Here is a 21,939-nt window from a genome sequence, read left to right as displayed (position 1 = left end):
TACATCAAAAAGAGAAAGAGGCGGAGCCATATCTAGCTATACTAAATACTGAAGAAAAGTTGAGAAGAGTCTGTCTGCTATTGCGTTTGAGTTAGGCAGTACGAGTTGTGTTAAACTACGGCGTCTGATTTAGGAGCAGTTACAGCAAGATACCAAACCATTTCGACGTGATAAACACAAGTCGTTCTCTTTTTTCGAAATCAAATAAAGTGTGCATTTCACGATGGTGAAGGTATCTTTTAATTCGGCCCTCGGGCTGAAGGAAGTGAAAAAGGACTGCGAAACCCTCATTCCCGAGGACAAGGTGAGTCGCTAAATACTGTAGGATTTTTTACAGAACATTGTATAGCTAGCTATACGTACTGTCAGCAATCCACAGATATGTTTTTTGACTCACTGAATAATGTTCACTCTATTTGATTTTGATTTTATTTGGATCTCTTTTAGTCCCCATTTGGACTAATCTTCCAAGAGTCCTTAAACATTAAAATACAATTTATAATACAAACACACTTTCACATATAACACACTATTACAAACATACATAATATACTAGCATAATGACCCAATAAATACTCAATCTAAAAAATATTGATTCTTCATCTTCCATAGTCTCAAAACATTTCTATATACTATATTTAAATTGTTTTTAAATAATGTTTAAATGTATATATTGAAAGGTTTCTAGTTTGCTCAGTTAATTTATTCAATTTCTTTAGTGCTCTAAATCGAAATGTTATTTTGCCTATTTCTGGTGGATAATCTATTCCTAGTATTTACAGAATGCCTGTCTCTTACCAACTGAATACCGTTGTGAATAGAACTTGGCCGTTTTAAATTATGTATATTATAAAATAAGCATGTTTTTTTTCAATTATCTTGTCGATTGATGACCAACCAAGAACACTGCGCATTACTGCAACAGAATAACCATATTTCCACCTTAAAACAATCCTAACTGCTTTATTCTGTGCATTCTGCAGCCTCCTAACTTCACTTGATGATGCATTTCCCCAGACCACCGAACAGTAGTTCACCTGACTCTCAATTAATGCTTGGGTTATTTGCTGAAGAATTTTTCCTAGTAAATATTTAGCTATCCTTCTGATTATGCATGCCGTTTTAATAAAAACATTATTATTATTTTTTACATAGATTAGTTATTTGAGACAACCATGATAAGCAGTTGTCTAGCTGCACTCCCAATAGTTTCGTTTCTGCCACTTCAATTTGTACTCCTCCCATACTTGATTGTATCCCATGCTGTTTTGGCCTTTTCCTAGTTGAACAGACCAACATAACTTTGGTTTTCTTGGTGATTAAAACAAGTTTGTTTTGGCAAACCCACTTCCTGATAATCTCCTTGTAAAGCCTGCTGTACCTGTTGAACTGATTGTCTTGCTGCATAAATTGTAGTATCATCTGCAAATATAGTAGCTTGAGTTTCAACCAAGGCATAGGGAAGGTCATTGGTATATATTAAGTAAAGAAGTGGCCCAAGGCAGCTTCCCTGCGGTATTCCACAGTTTAACACATTAGGGGAAGAAAATGAACCATTGATATAGGTGGACTGTTTCCTGTCAGTTAGATATGACTGTACCCAATTCAATGCTACCTCCTTAAAGCCATAATGCATTAATTTTGTCTAAAGTATTTCATGATCCACTATATCAAATGCTGCACTGAAATCTAAAAATAGTACACCTACAAATTTGCCATTATCCATAGCATTGAGCCACTGGTCAGTTATGTCAACCAATGCAGTGGTAGTGGAATGGTTTTTGCGATAAGCATGCTGATTGGCTGTAATCAGATTATTATTTTCCATGTACTCCCACATTTGTCTACTCACAATACCCTCCAATATCTTACTGGGTGTAGGGAGTAGACTAATTGGTCAACTATTGGCAGGAGTAATGGGTTCTTGCTGTCTTTCGGAATAGGACACAGTTTCGCATGCTTCTATACATTTGCAAACATCCCCTTTTCCAGTGACCAATTAAACATGTATCTCAGTGGAACTGCAATCTGGGGAAAAGCACAGCGAAGCAAAAAATTGTCCATAAGACCATAACCTGTATATTTACCATCAGGTAATGACTTCAATAGGTTTAACACATCCAGTAACACCGTTTGTAGACTAAAAGAGCAGATCTTATTGCTCATAATATGATCATCAATCCATTTGACAATAGCTTGTTTGGAAGAATGTATGTCTACATTGTTGGTCAGTAATTACATTTTTGTGTAAAGAAATCTGCAGAATGATTGGCAATATCAACTGGTTTTGTTATTATTCTCCTGTTAAACTCCACACTAGATGGGCATGATGAGATAGATGTACCAAGTAAGCCCTTAACTGTGTTCCATATCTCTTTACAATCATTTTTACAATCAATAAAAGCATTGTTGTAAAATAACTTTTTTTCCCTTTCGATTCAATTTAACTGCATAATTACGTAATGTTCTATAATTCTGTTCATCAATTTCTAATCAGTGATATAGAACCTAAACAGTGTGATGAACCCATTAAAGTTGAAGAGATTAGTCTATCAAACATCTAAAGAACAATAAATCACCAGGAGTTGATGGAATTACATCAGAATTTTACAAATTATTTTCTGAACAAGTAGCTCCCTTCCTATTTGAAGTATTTTTAGAGAGTATAAAAAACAATGTTCTCCCTCCTACAATGAGTCAGGGGCTAATAACACTGATAACTAAGCCTAAAAAACAAGTGCTGCTTATCTATAACTGGCATCCAATTGTCTTCTTAATAATGACTATGAGATATTAGTCTTACTACTTGCAAAAACAATTAAAAATGTCCTGGATGCAGTCATTGATGAAACACAATCTGGCTTTATGAGGAACAGACATATTTCTAACAATGTCAGACTAGTATTAGACATACTTGACTACTCAGACCTAATGACCGAGGATAGCTTCATATTATTTTTTTGATTTTCATATTATTCTTTTGACACAGTAGAGCATCAGTTCCTCTTCCACTGCCTTGAGAGACTTGGCTTTGGGGATTTTTTTAAATGTAAGGCTATTAGAGCTGTTACCATTTGTATAGAGAGTCCTATGAAATTGAAATATGGCTCCTCACCTAGATTTGAGTTAGAGAAGAATTAGGCAAGGTTGTCCTTTATCTCACCGCACCTGTTTTTATTAATCACTTCTTACAAATTTTAAAAATAATAGTCCTGTACAAGGTATTTCCATAGCTGGTAAAGACATTATTATGAGCCAGCTGTCTGACAATACTACACTTTTTCTGAAAGATGCTAACCAAATTCCCATATCGATCAATTTTATTTTTATTTTACCTTTATTTAACCAGGCAAGTTGGTTAAGAACAAATTCTTATTTTCAATGACGGCCTAGGAACAGTAGGTTAACTGCCTGTTCAGGGGCAGAACGACAGATTTGTACCTTGGCAGCTCGGGGGTTTGAACTCGCAACCTTCCGGTTACTAGTCCAATGCTCTAACCACTAGGCTACCCTGCCACCCAATGTGAAAAAATCATTTTCCAAAGTGTCTGGTCTATCTTAACATGAATAAATGTGAACTTATGGCTGTCAAAGATTGTGTGACACCTTCATATTATGGTATTCCAGTAAAATAAATACTTACATATTTAGGCATAACCACTACAAAGGATCAGAAGTGTAGAGGGTTACTAAATTTTAACCCTCTATTTAAAAATACTAGAAGAAGCTAAGTCAATGGCTACAGAGGGACTTATCTTTAAAAGGAAGAGTCCAAATTACCCAGGCTGAAGGTATCTCTAGACTAACATATGACACTATCTTGACAGTAAAATAAGCAAGGAGATAGACCAGATGCTTTTCAACTTTCTGTGGAGAAACTGTACCCATTTACACTAGGAAAAATGTTGTAATGAACACTTATGAGAATGGTGGGCTGAATTTTCTGGACTTTACTACCTTAAATAATAATTTTAAGATTAATTGGATAAAACAATTCCTAAGAAAACCCACTTCTATGTGGAATTTTATTCCTCATCATGTCTTCTCTACTTTTGGTGGCCTTAACTTCATGTTGGTTTGCAATTATAATATTGACAAAGTTCCAGTGAAACTTTCTGCTTTTCATCGGCAGGTTTTCTTGTCATAGTCCTTCATTAAATAAGCAGAATTTTTCTCCACACAGATATTATATATGGAATAATCGGGATATATTGTATAAAAATACTTTTTAGAATATTGGTTCCGAAATAATATCCTATTGGTGAGCCAACTGGTAAATGCAGAGGGTCATTTACTCAATTATAAGGAATTCTTATCACTTTACAAGGTCCCTGTAACACCTAAAGATTTTGCAATTGTTTTAGATGCCATTCCCTCAGGTGTTGCTTTATTATTCAGATGCGTGTCAAGACCTGACCCTCAGAGCCTACCTTCCGTTGACCCTGTTGACTCATCAGTAGGAAAGATTTGTTTCTCTTTTGGTCCATTCAACAACAGAGCGATACAAACCCTGTTTCAGCAGGATGTTGTATCTATATACCTTATGTCATGCCTTATTGGAATGTATTTATTGATTATCTGTTGGAAAAAAGTTTGGCTGTTGCCATACGCATACATGCTTTTTACATTGTATCACACATTTAAAAATATAATGAAAGTGGCCATTTTTGGGCCCTCTTTAGACCTATACATGCTGCTTGTAAGACTATGATCCTTGCACTATACATGGTACAGGCAACATCTTGGTGTCATTATACTCCTTATAGTGTGCTCTAAAATATGGAGTATTCATATATTCTGAATAAAAAATGTTCACATTAATTTATTCAACATGAAATATTATTATAAATGTCTCAAGTACCGTTTTTGATTTAGCTTATTTTTAGATGTATGGTTTGGCACAATATACTCTTTAAACTAGGGCTGTCCCCGCCAACAAAAAAAATGGGTCTACCGAGAGTTGTTCTGTCCTTTCGACCAATCGATTGGTCTAAATGTTTAAACTTATTTTTTCATATAAAGACACACACCCTATGTTTGAATAATACCAACTACATATGCATTGAGCTTGTCTGATGCTTTAAGCACACTAATTGATGAAATAATTAAGACACAAATAACTTAAGAGCCTGATGGGCACACTGTTAAAAATAATAATAATAATAACAGCGAGTGCCTTTGTGACTGGCACACATTGTCTCCTCTCCTCCCTACTGCAGAGAAAAGGCACCACAGCACAGCAAGTGTTTATTGCGCTCTCTGTGCTGAAGCTGCAACATTTCAAATCCCTCATTTGTTTAGGAAAACCATTCCCTCAACCCTTGCTCTCTTTACATGAAACATGTGAGCATTGCATGCATGTGACCAATAGGGCCTGATCTATAGCCTATCATAATCACATCAATAAATTGGTTATAACAAACTCCAAACACAGTAATGTCGAAGTGAAAATGGATGCGGAGAACATGAAAGCAACTTGAAACGGGTGAATGTTTACTGGTTGCTCAGGAGGGAAAGGTGAAGTCAGATCTATGGAAGACCTTCTACTTAGTTGTAGAAACTACTGGAGATCAAGATAACGTAGGGTATAGCAGTAAGTGTTGTGAGTTATGTTGCGGTTAGATTACAATCGTATTTAGTTTCTGTCCATTTGGTACAACACTAAATATGTGTACCAGAGAGGCTGTTCTAACGGAAAAATTATAATCTATAAAGCCTTTATTATAGCAGACTAAAAACAGTTGCATGCATTCAAAGCTCCCTTAATTTTAAAACTAAAATGCCTGATTGTATTTCAAAGCATGAATGTCTCGTATGAACAAATTAATGATTGATTTGATGCAGTAGCCTATATATTGAAGTAAGTTACGGTATTAAGACTAAACAGGACATGCGCTTAGGCCTACAGCTAGGTGGTGGTTATACAAGGATACTATACAAAGCCTACTAATGATAACGACATTATTATAATGATGATCATTATAATAATAACAATGAGATCAAGAAAAAGGAGTATAGGAGCGAGAGCTGCATGCATATTATGTGACAAACGGGTGCTGTTAGATTAGTATTTTTATGCCTGTTTGGAACAGTGTAAACAACACTAAATAAATTATACCTAATAGCAGTCTGTTCTAACAAAAAAAATGTAAGCCTTTATTACAGCATAGCAAAGATTAAAAACCGCCAAATCTGTGAAATTGCTTTACCCAACATTTTGCCGTTGCATGAGGCTTGGTGCTCAAGGAATCAGTAAGCTATTAAACAAACACTCAAACAGGCAACAGAAGCAATATCTAGCTTATTTCTGTAGATATATATATACATTACCAGTCAAAAGTTGACACAGCTACTCCATTGCAGGGTTTTTCTTTATTTTTACTATTTTCTACATTGTAGAATGAGTGAATACCTAAACTATGAAGTAACGCATGGAATCATGTATTAACCAAAAAAAAGTGTTAAACAAATATGAGATTCTTCAATTTAGCCACCCTTTGCCTTGATGACAGCTTTGCACACTCTTGGCGTTCTCTCAACCAGCTTCACCTGGAATGCTTTTCCACCAGTTTTGAAGTTCCCACATATGCTGAGCACTTGTTAGCTGTTTCCTTCACTGCTGTCCAACTCATCACAACCCATCTCAATAGGGTTGAGTTCAGGGGATTGTGGAGGCCAGGTCATCTGATGCAGCACTCTCCATCACTCTCCTTCTTGGTAAAATAGCCCTTACACAGCCTGGATGTGTGTTTTGGGTCATTGTCCTGTTGAAAAAGCAACATCCTAAATTACCCCCAGCCTTTAGATGTGAGCTGAACAATGCACTTGAGATGCATTTAAAGCCTATGGATGCGAAAGTGAACTTATTTCCAAACGTTTAGGACAGTTGTATGCTGCTTTGCAATCTATCAACAGCAAGGGTTCCATTAGAGGCGCAATAATTTTTTACTGATGCATTTGGCAATATTCAATCAATACGCACAAAACATATGAACAAAAGCATTCACTATGAAAGTTGATATGTAGGCGCTTCATATATTGGCTATGCACAGCACTTTGTTCAATTTACCGACTCTGTTATTGTTTTCTTGCTCAAACCGCGAGCAACACCTGTAAACCCAGACATTTCTCTCAAAACACAGGGATGTTGATGCTGCTGCCTCTGTGGCATTGTTCTCAATCCATATATTTTGCTATTATTCACATAGCAACACATTAATAGTTTTCATGTTGAATATATGGATGTGAAATTGTATTTCAGAATGTAGCGATACTCCATATTTTAGAGCCCACTATTAGGAGTATGACACCAAGGTGTTGTTGTATGGTTTGTTGTGTTACAAAAAAAGCATATCAAACAACCTTCCAATGAAGGTTCTATATGATAATTGCCAGAACAGTCTAATACCACAAAACAAAAATCAGCCCATGCTGGCATTGAATCACCCTATACAGTATGTTTGCTCCTTTGAACTTGTGGGCAGTTTAGGGGACAGTTATCTTGTTTTTATTTGGGGTAGTCAGTCTTTTCTTGCTGGCCAAATGCAAGATGACCAAAGTAGCCTACTCTTGGGCCCAATAGGCAGCTTGCTTTCAGGTTAGCTAGGCAGGCATAGGCTTCAAATGCATTTCAGAGGAATTCTTCACCTGAGACTTAACCCACACCAGTGTGTTGCCAGTGTCTATGTTAATGTAAGCTCTAGTGTTATTTTTCGGGAACGTGTGTTTCCATCAGAAGTGTGATGCAGGACTTTGGGCGAGCAGAATCAACAACCTCTGCATCAAGACGTTTAACCAATGTTCAGTTAGCCATTCATTGTAACGCCAGACGAAAGGAACCGGTGGCCAGGCCGTGGCACCAAGTCGGAGCAGGTCCACCGATGCCGTGAGACTGGAGACGGTCCATGGAAAGTTGAAACTCAAAAGTCTGAGCCTTTTTGGTAAAACACTGGGATAAGTTTCAGGTGAAAATGCTCCATAAAATAGAGGGAGGTGTTTTTACACCATTTCCCAGCTGGCAGGATGCCGCTCGCCTGGCTAGGGAAGCCTTCTAAGGGAATGTGTTGGTCAGTAGCTCATCGGATGGCGTGGGAGGGTTGGCTCTGTTCACACTGCCTGATTTTTAACAGGTTTCATTTCACCTTTATTTAACCTCTCTGGGATCGTTTGGGACGCTAGCATCCCACCTCGCCAACAGCCAGTGAAAGGGCAGGGCGCCAAATTCAAAATGACAGAAATCTCAATTTAAAGTTCCTCAACCATACAAGTATTTTACACCATTATAAAGATGCACTTCTCGTTAATCCAACCACAGTGTCCAATTTCAAAAAGGCTTTTCGGCGAAAGCAGAACATAGGTTAGGTCAGCAACTAGTCACAGAAAGCATTCAGACATTTTCCAACCAAAGAGAGGTGTCGCTAAAAGCAGAAATATAGATAAAATTAATCACTAACCTTTGACGATATTCATCAGATGACACTCCCAGGACTCAATGTTACACAATACATGTATGTTTTGTTCGATCAAATTTATATCCAAAAATCTCAGTTTACATTGGCGCCATGTTCAGAAATGCCTCCAAAATACCTGGAGAAATTGCAGAGAGCCACATCAAATACTCATAATAAACTTTGATGAAACACATGTTTTACATAGAATTAAATAAACTTGTTCTTAATGCAACCGCTGTTTCAGATTTCAAAAAAGCTTTACGGCAAAAGCACAATAATCAATAATCTGAGACTGCCGTTCAGCCACAAATGCAAGCCATACAGTTACACGCCAAATTGTGGAGTCAACAAAAGTCATAAATAGCATTATAAATCTTCACTTACCTTTGCTGATCATCATCGGAATGGACTCCCACTTCCACAAGAAATGTTTGTTTTGTTCGATTACGTTCATATATATGTCCAAATACCTCCGTTTTGTTCGCATTTAGTTCACCGTTCCAAAGGCACAATGCAGGAGCGCAAAATCCAGACGAAAAGTCAAGAGTTCCATTACAGTTTGTAGAAACATGTCAAACGATGTTTATAATCAACCCTTAGGGTCATTTTATAATACATTTTCAATAATATTCCAACCGGACAATAGCGTATTCATTACAGAGGAAAAAGTAGGAACGGCGCGCCCGCGTGACCACGCAGTAAACAACTGATTGGCCACAGCCTAGTCCACTTGTTGAAACGGCTCTTATTCAACCCCCTTCCCACAATAGAAGCCTCAAACAATTTTCTAAAGACTGTTGACATCTGCTGGAAGCCTTGAAGTACAATCTGGCCCCATAGACACAGCATATTGGATAGGAAATCACTTAAATGAAACTACAAACCTCAGATTTCCCACTTCCTGGTTGGATTTGTCTTCGCCTGCCATATGAGTTCTGTTATACTCACAGACATCATTCAAACAGTTTTAGAAACTTCAGTGTTTTCTATCCAACACTACTAATATTATGCATATATTAGCATCTGGGACAGAGTAGTAGGCAATTTACTCTGGGCACCTTATTCATCCAAGCTACTCAATACTGCCCCCCTGTCACCAAGAAGTTAACCAGGTAGGCCAGTTGAGAACATGTTCTCATTTACAGGGGCAGTGATTGGCAGCAGGCACAGGGCGAGGGTGTGTCCTATGTGCTGTCAAAGGTTCGACCAATAGCAAGCCTGAGTCTGCTCTGCAACCACTTAACAGTTCAATAACATTATGTAAATATAGGCCAACTTCATAATGACATACACCCCTTAACAACACAGAGGCACCCCTATAATGTGGTATTGTTATTTGTCTTGCCTTTGTCAGGTTAAACCTATTAGTGTGCCTGTGTGGCTAAGATATGACCAAAAAACGGCCAGTTATAGAAACAGTAGATCTAGCTAAACGCATGTTGTTTTTCCAAGTTGCCTACTAGCCACTTTATAAACAAGATGGCTCCACAGAGAGTTGACATTAGGAAGTCAAGAGACGTGGTTGTCAGCAGATTCCCCCCCTATGTAGTTTGCATGGCCTCGACTAGGCAACTTTCAAGGGTATGTCTGTCTGGTCGGCATGTTTGAATACGGAAGCAGATCTGATATCGAGTTATAGCACCTCAGTCTTTTCCTGTCAGCTGAACGCATCAGCTACTTACTGAGCTAGTTGTTATTAGACAACCTTGGCAACACGTTGGTACATAAATGCATAAACTGTTGCATGTAAATCATGGATGGAGTATGCAAATGTACAATAGAATGAAAGTTCAAACTGACTGTTTTGAATGTGTCATTAGCAGTCTCTATAGATGGGAGGGAAATGCCTTGTTGTATGGAAGTGAATGCAAAGTAGGAGCGACGAATATTCAGCAGTGCATAGACTTGGCCTAGTCAGTCCCCCCATGATTTTTCAGGGATTTTGTTATGATATTTGCAGGCAAAAATGCTTGATTTTGCTGCGGTAATTCTGACATTTTGCATGGCAATTGGTCGCGAAAATGCGCTGAGGGAAAACCTTCGGAGCTTGATTGAACCATATTATGTGGTACATGTGCAGTGATTGGTTGAAATTACAAGCCCACCTTTTGATGGGTCAGTTTTATGCTATAATATTGCAACGATTTTCCCGTTTTATGCAGAAATAGTGTGTGATTGGTCAAATTTGCTAGCCCTAACGTGGTTAGAAAGGTTCTTAAATAAGACGTGCTGGCCATAATTTCACTGAGCATTACTGAGGATATATTCTGGGCATGTTGGGGTGGAGAAGGAAGAAGATAAGGATTTAGTTGCCTGTGCAATGTGAGCTCTTCCTCGGTCACAGTAAAACACTACCTGTCTCCGAGCTACTGAAATTCTACCTCTTTTCAGGGTGTTACATTCCTGAACTTCAGAATTAAGATGCTGTGTCAGTGCGAAAGTAGAAGGGGAAGTATCTTCTCTCCTTGTTAGGGAATTTAAAAAGAGGCATACTATAGAAAACAAATTGTACTCCTCTCCCGTTTGCAATTGTTGTTTTTGATGTTGTAAATGCAGCGGTAATACAGCATGGCTTGATTAATGAAGACGGTCAGTACCACTGAATTAGTCTAGGCCAGGTAGTTTGCATACTGGAAACTTGGCCACACATGCTGTATCCTTGTTATCTGTGGCATCAGCAGGTTGGGGAGCATGTGGAAACTTGCAGGAACCCATAGCTGAGGGACAGCCTTTCCTCGGAATAGATGTAGAGGCTGGAAGAAGATGTTGAGCCAAGGGAGAGCAGGCTCTGACGCAACCTATTTAGTTTTCTTACAAGAAGAAGCATAAAGCAGCTGAGTTCACCCTCAAGGCCCTAGGGAGAAATAAGGCCAAAACAACACTTTTTGAAACACATAGCCCCCAACTTATGTAGCATAGCATATGGCGCCCTCTATACCATGTGAAACCACAATGATAACATAGTCAAAGGTGATGCATACGTGTTTGTCTGTAGTGGCTTTTCCAAAGAGAGAAAGACGAGGACACGCACAACAACAATTTGAAGCTCATAAAGACACAACAAGCCTCAGAAACACACAGTTAATGTGGCGTCTCATTGTACCATAGGCAGAAATAGCATTTATCTGAGAGGGAGCACAAGTGTTCATGTGTAGTGGTTTCCTTGGTGTGACTGGTTTGGACATACAGACAAAGCATTGATCATCACCCTAGCGTGAATGTGCGATGTGATTGCAGCCCCAGATGTAGGCCTAGAGCCAGTGGTCTGAGGGGGCTTAGCAGAGCAGAAGACCATCTCTGTCTGAGGGGAGTACTTGAAGTATAAAGTATAGGACAATATTAGACTACATCCAGTATTTTTAAAGGTCCAATGCAGCCGTTTTTTTAATCTCAATATCAAATCATGTCTGGGTGACAATTAAGTACCTTACTGTGATTGTTTTTAAAATTGTATAAATTAAATAAAAATAGCTTCCTAGCTATGAACAATTTCTCAAGCATGAATTTTGATGGGACTGTCTGGGAGTGGGGAGGGGTAACTGAAAACTTGCTGTTATTGGGCTGGCTTGGTTAGATGCTGTGAGGCCGGTTGTACGTTTTGCCAATTCTCTAAAATGATGTTGGTGGTGGCTTGTGGTAGAGAAATGAACATTCAGTCCTCTGGCAACATCTCTGGTGGACATTCCTGCAGTCAGCATGCCAATTGCATGCTCCCTTAACTTGAGACATCTGTGGCATTATGTTGTGTGACAACTGTACAATTTTGTGGCCTTTTGTCCCCAGCACAAGGTGCACCTGTGTAATGATCGTGCTGTTTAATCAGCTTCTTGATATACCACACCTGTCAGGTGCATGGATTATCTTGGCAAAGGAGAAATGTTTACTAATAGTGATGTAAAATAATTTCTGAACAAAATCTGAGATGTTTTTTGTGCATGTGGAACATGTCTGGGATCTTTTATTTCAGCTCATGAAACATGGTACCAACAGTTTCGTTCATATTTTTGTTCAGTGTATTTAAAACGTTTGACTGCACTGGGCCTTTAAGACACTTGACTAGGTTTTCTGCAGTGTACACTAAGCTATGCTCCCATATTGTCTATTTCAGGGTCAAAAGTATGTTTCTTGATAACATTTACGCTGATGTCCAGTATCTGCATATAGCTTCTGGATGCGTGTATGTTCTTCCCTTTCATCCTGCAGAAATGGGGAAACCAACATAGTCAGAGCAGAAGAACACAAAAGGAAGAGGAAGTGAATTGGAACAGACTGGAGGAACAAAACTGAGACCAAGTTTAATTTTAGCGCAGCAGCTTTATACTATCAAAGTTCAACATGAGAAAAGAACCGGAGGTTAATGTGCGGTTGTGGGATGAATGTAAACTTTAATAAAGCCTCTGACTCTGACGATTGTAACCAAACCGTTCATGGCTTCGGGCACATACAGACTCAGTTACAAAACCATCCATGATGGGGATTTTGTTTTCTCACTGGGTGTAATGGTGTGAGGTAGGCCCACCACAGCATTTGAATCAGACTTTGTCATTGGCAGAGAATCTTGTTGCTAATGAAGCAGAAGTTCCTGTTTTAGTGCATTATATTACCCTATTTACTCTTAGAGTAAGTCGAAGCCTGTCCCTGGAAACTCCCCTTCGGTCAGCAAAGGCAAAACCACCCTGGCATTTTGATCTCATGGGGAAGAGATTAGAAGTTAAACCAGCCAGAAAGCCTCAAATATTCCCTTTTTGCCCTCTCTAGGAAATGACTTGCAGCCAAGGCTTCCGAACAGAGTGGATATAATGGGATATACGTTAGTGTTCCTCTCCCCCTTGCTCCCTCTTGGTTTTTGCTATTAGCCTACTCCCCTGTGTTTCTCCCTCCTAGTCTCTCTCTTTATTGCTTTGCGTCTCCCTGGAAACGCCACCCGGCTGCTCCGAGATTTGTGTTGACATTAACTTGATTGAGGTCAGGCTAGCTCTTACTACTTGGGAAGGGACGAATTGCTCGCTTCTCATTGTGCAATAGCTTTTCTGCTGAAGTTTGGTTGAGAATGTGGGCTCTTCCTGTCGAACTATTGTTTGGACCCAGAAACGCTTACTCGTGCAGTCATACTCCCCAACTGTACAGATGGGCTCAACAATAAAAATGTTCTCAGTCAGCAAACTTGTTTCTTTGGAAGCCAGCTCTAGAACTTCCTATTGTTGAAATGTAGAGAAATATGCCATCAGGGCATTACTGAAGAATGTTGAGACTTAATGATTTTCCGCCAATACCCATACTCATTACCTTGGTCAGCTAGACCAGGGGTCGACCCATGTCTATAAAGTCCCTCCACAAGGGGATACGAAGATGGTGGAGAGTTTTTAAAGAAGAGACCTTATCGTGAAATCCCATGTTTGCGATTTGATAAATACTGTGTGTTTGTCCACATGACTCCCTCAGTCAACCTCAATCAGCTCAATCTGTGGCTGTTGATCAGAGCACTTAGCTGTTCATTATAGCCAGCAGGGCCTTTGGGTGGTTTGCAGTCCTCCTTAGATCTTTGACCCATCTGAAATTCCCAGGAAGTTTGGAGTGTCTGGGGTGAGTCAAGTGCTAGTGTTTTAGTTCACAAGCTTTTAAAAAAAAAATAGAGCTAAGACCAGCTGTATTACACCAAGATCCAAGGATCAAACCCATCTCCTAGCCTATTCTATGATATCACAAATTGACTGCAATAATGTCAAGGCATTAGAAATATACACTAGATGGTCTACTCTCCCCACCCTCTGTTTTCTCTATGTTCTCCTACTCTACCTACCTTTTTTTCTCCTTTCTATCTCTTCGTCTCCCTTTCTTGCTGTGCTTTTGTTGATTTGCATCGTCACTCGCCCTACTCTGTGCCTCTTTGGGGAGAATGAAGCCCTCTTCATCCGTTCCTTAAACACTGCCTTTGTTTTGTCTCCGCTCACCATGCAGCCCCCCTGCCAATGTGCTGCACCCCCTCTGAACAAACCTTACCTCTTTTTGTTGTTTTGAACTAGGATCCAGAGGTGGCTCTGCCAGTGCGTCAGCAGTCCAAGGCCTGGTGCTGGTGCGTGTGCCTGGGCTTGGCCCTGATGCTGTCTGGCGTGGTTGTGGGAGGGGCCTACCTTTACAGGTACTACATCCTGGAGGTGAGACTGGACCACTCTGACCCCTGTGTTTATCTAGGGGTTATTGAACACTAACTGTCAGGATTGGAATGTTGTATTTATTGTATTTGAATACATGATATGTTTAGAGTTTTTATTTGACATGGCAAAAGATACATTCTGCTCGAGGGGCAGAGCTCCATGCAGTGAAAAGTGGGAATATAAATGTTTTCTGTGTCCACCAGGAGGGCAGGGTGTTTGTGTGTGGGGCAAAGTACCGTGAGGAGGACATTGTGAACTACCATGAGGAGACAATGATGACCCAGGAAGAGGAGGATGTGGAGCTGGACCTGCCCTCCAGCTTTAAGATGATCCAGGAGAACATCCGCATACTGGTGGATCAGGATGTGGCTCTCATCAACGTACCCGTGCCCGAGTTCGAAGACGGTGACCCCGCCGACATCGTCCACGACTTCCACAGGGTAAGACTTGACTGAATTGAAAACTTCAACCAGGCTGTTTTTTGCTAACCCGTTTGTTTCTGTGGGGATAACAATCCACAGACCATGGATTGTTTGTGTTCAATGGCATTTCTTAAGGTTGTTATCTTAGTCTGTTCTATTGGTGCTTCTCCACAGAGACTGACTGCCTACCTGGACCTGTTCCTGAACAAGTGCTATGTCATCCCCCTCAACACTTCCATCGTCATGCCTCCCAATGACTTCCTGGAGCTTTTGGTCAACATCAAGGTAACAGGAACTGCTTTATGAACCATGTTACAATAATGATAGTAATACATTAGATTTCTTACGCACTAGTCTGGGTACCCAATGTAACCTTATACTGTTTTTACAATGTTGTAAGAGAGACTGACATTAAATGTCTTTGAAATGAGCCACTTAGTATCTCATGATGTTAATGATAGGATGTGTTAGTCAATGTTGTATTCCTCTTTCTTCCCCAGGCTGGTGCCTACATGCCCCAGTCCTACCTGGTCCATGAGGAGATGGTGGTGACAGAGCGCCTAGACAACGTAGAACAACTGGGATTCTTCATCAACAACCTCTGCCAGGGCAAGGACACCTATAAGCTTCAGCGCAGAGACAGGATCCTGGGTCAGTACACACCTGCATAAATACACACACATACCATACATCACACCTTGCGCACGCTTCATAGTTCTTTGGACAAGTGAAGAATTATGCTGACATGCCCAAAGGAAATGGGCTTCTCTTACATTCAGCCCTTTTTTATCTTGAGATCATGAGTACGCAGGTAGACCTCCCATACCTAACACACTACTCTCACACACGTGCAAGTATTCACACACACACACACGTCTAACAAATCTACCAAATGGGCATTGCGACATACTATGTGAACACCCTGGATTCTGCTATTTCAGCCACACCCGTTGCTGACAGGTGTATAAAATCAAGCACACAGCCATGCAATCTCCATTGACAAACATTGGCAGTAGAATGGCCTTACTGAAGAGCTCAGTGACTTTCAATGTGGGACTGTCCTAGGATGTCACCTTTCCAACAAGTCAGTTAGTCAAATGTCTGCCCTGTTAGAGCTGCCCTGGTCTATTGTGAAGTGGAAACGTTTAGGAGCAACAATGGCTCAGCCAGGAAGTGGTAGGCCACACAAGCTCACAGAACGGGACCGCCGAGTGCTGGAGCATGTAAAAATCATATGTCCTCGGTTGCAACACTCACTACCGAGTTCCAAACGGCCTCTGGAAGCAACATTGGAACAAGAACTGTTTGTCGGGAGCTTCATGAAATGGGTTTCTATGACCGAGCAGCTGCACACAAGCCTAAGATCACTATGCGGAATGCCAAGTATTGGCTGGAGTGGTGTAAAGTTCGCCGCCATTGGACTCTAGAGCAGTGGAAATGCGTTCTCTGGAGTGATGACTCACGCATCACCATCTGGCAGTCCGATGGATGAATCTGGGTTTGGCAGATGCCAGGAAAACGCTACCTGCCCGGATGCATAGTGCCAAATGTCAAGTTTGGTGGAAGAGGAGGAATAATGGTGTGGGGCTGTTTTTCATGGTTCATGCCTCTTAGTTCCAGTGAAGGGAAATCTTAACGATACAGCAATTATGTTCTAGACAATTCTGTGCTTTCAACTTTGTGGCAACAGTTTCGGGAAGGCCCTTTCCTGTTTCAGCATGACAATGCCCCTGTGCAAAAGGCAATGTCCATACAGAAATGGTTTGTCGAGATTGGTATGGAAGAACTTGACTGGCCTGCACAGAGCCCTGACCTCAACCCCATTGAACACCTTTGGGCTAGATTGGAACGTTGACTGCAAGCCAGGACTAATCCCCCCAACATCAGTGCCCGACTTCACTAATGCTCTTGTAGATGAATGGAAGCAAGCCCCCGCAGCAATGTTCCAACATCTAGTGGAAAGCCTTCCCTGAAGAGTGGAGGCTGTTATAGCAGCAAAGAGTGGACCAACTCCATGATTTTGGAATGAGATGTTCAATGAGCAGGTGTCCACATACTTTGTCATGTAGTGTTTCTGACTCATATCTTTACTCCCAATGAGTCTGACAAGCCTGTATGAACAACCAACCACCATATTGTGGCATCTTATACAGGTTTTTGTTAGGCGTAGATCAGCAATTTAACCTTCCCATCTCCCACATTACAGGTATGCAGAAGCGTGAAGCTCTCAACTGCCACAAGATCCGTCACTTTGAGAGCAAATTTGTGGTGGAGACCTTGATCTGTGAGCCCTAGTGACGTCACACTTTGCCCCCGGCGACATCTTCTCTGTACAACCTCTTCATTTCACTGGGAGCGCAGTTGGAGATTTGTAATCCTCATTTTCTGTTTTAAATTTCCCATTTTGTTATTCTACATCAGGTAGTTGTGTGATCATTTTTATGTGAAATGGGGCAATTTTGTCTGTTTAAATCTGTCAATCAGTTCTGTTTTTTTTTTTTTTCATTATACAGGGATGCAATTATTCGATATAGGGTTTCTATTTTTTGGAGGATATATTCAACGGCGGGACTGCTAGCTTGTCAAAAATGTAAACATAGATCTCAAAATCATCAGTGAGGTTAAGATTACTTAAGTAATCAAACTGGGATTAAGGGGCTTGAAGCAGATCATGTATGGTATAGTCAGATTTTTCTGAAACAGAGTGTAATTTGTATTTTTGAAAACAGAAACAAATGTGCAAAGGACTAGTCCAGGGTGTTTTATAGATGTTACATTTTCTGTTGAAACAGTTAAGATGTCTTGACTGGAAAACATCTTAAAATAAGTGTGGATACATGTTTCTTTCATCTAGCTTTAAGAATAAATACAAATCAAGATAGTTGTCTATATAATTCAAATCAGTTATTTTTTTTCTTATACAACAAAGGAAAACACACCTTTTTTTATATTCCGATCAAAGTATTTAGTTTAAGTTCTTTGTTTTTTTTCCCTGAACTCCATCTATATTACTAATTTGTATATAACCTCTGTAAAGATATGACCAACACCACAATAAATCTTAAACCAGTACTACGGACCTCCATGGCATAGCCAGCGTGTTTGTGACAAGAACATATCAAATAAGTCTGAGTAATTTTCTTTAAATACACATTTGTCTGTTAACTTGGCGCCATCCATTTCTGGCATATTTTTTTAATGTAACGTTTTATTTAACAAGTCAAGTCATTTTAAGAGCAAATTCTTATTTACAATGACGGCCTAGAAACAGTTGGTTAACTGCCTTGTTCAGGGGCAGGACGACAGATTTTTACCTCGTCAGCTCGGGGATTCAATCTAGCAACCTTTCAGTTACTGGCCCAACGCTCTAACCACGAGGCTACCTGCAACCCTTTTTCTGTGAGCACATTTGCCACTCTTTTGAATGGAGTCGTTGGTACATGTTGACTGTATGTGCTGTCTCATTTGCTTATGTTTGCTCCCATAGCAGAATGTCTCTCCTCTGATAGCTAAATGTGGTGACGGATAAATTGACAATGTATGACTATAAGCCCTGTTAAATGATCGTAGTGGGACCAAATCACAAGTAAGTTTTAGCACTCAAGCCAAGACAGGCAAGTCAAGAGTCAAGTTTCGGTTCCTAAACAAGTCATAATGTGCTCTTCACCAAATGTAATAGTATATTACATTTTATGCAAATCATGAATGCTTTTAAAAATATATATTTATTACTTTCCAAATAAACTTTATTTCCATGGAAATACATGGGTAGCCATGAGAGACAAAATATTGTAGTGCTCTCTCCAGATATACTCTACACACCTAAAACAATCCCTCAATAAAGTTAATAATTTATTAAAAGATACATCTAAACAACTGATACTGAACTGATGCCTACAATTTGAACACTGGCCTGAATGTCTGAGGAAAAAATACAGATCCCAAAGACGGGAGATTGTGTAATGCATAAACAGTTTCATTTTTTTCTCTTATCTCAGGGCACTATGATACAATGCATTTGCAAAATACCAAATTTGATAAAAGTCTGTCAGTCATATGTGCACGATGAGGACTCAGTATGATGCCACCATGGCTGAAGACACGCTCCACCGGAGCACTGGAGGCACTGCATAGACCCTGATGTCCACTCGGGACAGTGAAGGAAGAGCCTTCCTGTTCATTGCCCAGAACAAGAGGGTAGAGGTCGACCGATTAATTTGGGCCGATTTCAAGTTTTCATATCAATCGGAAATTGGTATTTTTGGGCACCGATTTGGCCGTTTTTTTTTTTTTTTTTACACCTTTATTTATCCTTTATTTAACTAGGAGGCAAGTCGGTTAAGAACACATTCTTATTTTCAATGACGGCCTAGGAATGGTGGGTTAACTGACTTGTTCAGGGGCAGAATGACGATTTTTACCTTGTCAGCTCGGGGGATTCAATCTTGCAACCTTACAGTTAACTAGTCCAACGCTCTAACCACCTGATTACATTGCACTCCACGAGGAGACTGCCTGTTACACGAATGCAGTAAGAAGCCAAGTTAAGTTGCTAGCTAGCATTAAACTTATCTTATAGAAAACAATCAGTCAATCATTTTCACTAGTTAACGACACATGGTTGATGATATTACTAGTTTTCTAGTGTGTTCAGGCTTGTAAGCATTCATTCAAACAGCACTTTAGTGCGTTTTGCCAGCAGCTCGTCGCTGTGCTTCAGGCATTGAGCTGTTTATGACTTCAAGCCTATCAACTCCTGAGATTAGGCTGGTGTAACCGATGTGAAATGGCTAGCTAGTTAGCAGGGTGCGCGTTTCAAACGTCACTCTCTCTGAGACTTGGAGTGGTTGTTCCCTTTACTCTGCAAGGGCAGCGGCTTCTGTGGAGCGATGGGTAATGCTACTTTGAGGGTGGCTGTTGTCGATGTGTTCCTGGTTCGAGCCCAGGTAGGGGCGAGTAGAGGGACGGAAGCTATACTGTTACACTGGCAATACTAAAGTGCCTTTAAGAACATCCAATAGTCAAAGGTATATGAAATACAAATCGTATAGAGAGAAATTGTCCTATAATAACTACAACCTAAAACTTCTTACCTGGGAATATTGAAGACTCCTGTTAAAAGGAACCACCAGCTTTCATATGTTCTCATGTTCTGAGCAAGGAACTTAAATGTTAGCTTTTTTACATGGCACATATTGCACTTTTACTTTCTTCTCCAACACTTTTTGCATTATTTAAACCAAATTGAACATGTTTCATTTTATTTGAGGCTAAATTTATTTTATTGATGTATTATATTAAGTTAAAATAAGTTCAGTATTGTTGTAATTGTCATCATTACAAATTGTAAAAAAATTTATCATCCGATTAATCGGTATTGTTTTTTTTTGGTCCTCCAATAATTGGTATTGGCGTTGAAAAATCATAATCAGTCGACCTCTACAAGAGGGCATTCTGTCCTTTGCATATGTCAAAGTAGTGCTGGAGTGGTCCCAACAGCTTTCTTCTGCCTCTTACAGTATGCTGCAAACAGCCCTTCTTCTTGTCCAAAACTATGGTCCTCTCACTCTTCCTCATCAACAAGAGGCACAGCTTGCTCAGTCCCTGTAGCATCCTGCAGAATCAGTTCTGGCAAAACCTGTAAAAGCATAGCAGAAACAAAAAGGCCAGTATTAGAGTATTGGTGATGCAGTGGGTTACACTGAAAAAGTATTATTGTTGCAGTCAATTGGATTAAATGATGAGAAAAAGTTACTTTAAACTCAATATTTAGATTTCACTCTTTGTGCCACCTCCTCCTTGACCAGCACATGGTGCTCCACCCACATCAGGGAAAAAGCCAGATCCAAGGCAGCTGCTTTGAGGTAGACTGGATCTGAAAAGGGGGCAGTGATTCCATCTTGAGTTCTGGCCATTTTCACATGTAAGATTCCAATAAATATTTTGTTCAAGGATGCCTGGAGACTTCTGACCAGGCCGCTCAGGAAATGGACTTGAGGCTTCCGCTGCTCCAGGTGGTGAAATCATGGACAGGACCGAGGGAACAACAGAACTGATTGTGACTATCTTCTCCCCTGTGTCATATCTGTTGCTTCTCCAAATGGCTTCAGGATGTCCACCAACTCCTTCAACTTATTCCACTCCCATACTGTGAACAACAACTTCTTGTGCCCAGCCTTTTCTAAAACATGACTGATCTTTATATCGTCATATTGGATAACTGCTTTCACTTGTCAGTGTTGAGTTCCATCTTGTGTTAACAGCAGCAGGGATGCCTCTTTCCCCAAATTCAGCATCAAACACATGAATGTTGTGCTTGTATGTAGCAGTGAGCTGATTTTTGATAACTTTGAAAGAGGAGTCATCACTTTTGTTTCTTTCAAGCCATCTCCCATCATCAGCTGGAGAGTGTGGGCAAAACACTGCAAGCGCTGTTTTTTTTTGCAATAGCAGCATCCACTATTTGCTGGTCTTCCAGGGTTAGGTCATTCCAGAGCTCTGGGTCATCAAGGTGATCTTCGTCATGTACTTCATCTTCTTGTTCAATGGGGAAACACACCATGAATGCGTTTCTCATGTTGGCAGCATTGTCACTAATGATATTGTGAAATTTAGCTTCAATGCTGTACTCACCACATATGGGCTCAAATTGCTCACAGATTCTTTGGGCCGTGTGTGGGCCTTTGAAGCGGTCACAGGCCAAGAGATTGGAATTGAGCTGTATCCTCTCTCCATCTTTCTCCATACAGTGCACAGTGACACCAAGGAACCCCCTCATCTTCCGGTCAGACCAAATGTCCACTGTGACTGAAACATGGTCTGTGTTGCTCAACTGAGTTTTCAGTTTTGAACATCTCTCTGTAGCGAGGTTCTCTACTTTTGATGTCCATGTTCTTTTTTATTTATTTCACC

General features: G+C 40.2%; 1 protein-coding gene across 1 annotated transcript; it reads left to right on the top strand.

Moving 5' to 3' along the window:
* The first annotated feature begins 32 nt into the window (after positions 1–32).
* On the top strand, positions 33–18,099 carry LOC124044048 (integral membrane protein 2B-like). The gene is made up of 6 exons (XM_046363403.1): positions 33–304; positions 14,474–14,605; positions 14,809–15,045; positions 15,202–15,312; positions 15,528–15,678; positions 17,234–18,099. Exons 1-6 carry the CDS (start codon positions 224–226, stop codon positions 17,320–17,322), a joined length of 801 nt encoding a protein of 266 aa, XP_046219359.1. The 5' UTR covers positions 33–223; the 3' UTR covers positions 17,323–18,099.
* Positions 18,100–21,939: the final 3,840 nt, after the last annotated feature.

Source organism: Oncorhynchus gorbuscha, linkage group LG09 (assembly GCF_021184085.1).
Source record: "Oncorhynchus gorbuscha isolate QuinsamMale2020 ecotype Even-year linkage group LG09, OgorEven_v1.0, whole genome shotgun sequence".
NCBI classification, from domain to species: Eukaryota; Metazoa; Chordata; class Actinopteri; order Salmoniformes; family Salmonidae; genus Oncorhynchus; species Oncorhynchus gorbuscha.
The sequence above is the reverse complement of the archived record's forward strand: the minus strand, read 5'-3'. Positions and strand labels throughout refer to the sequence as shown.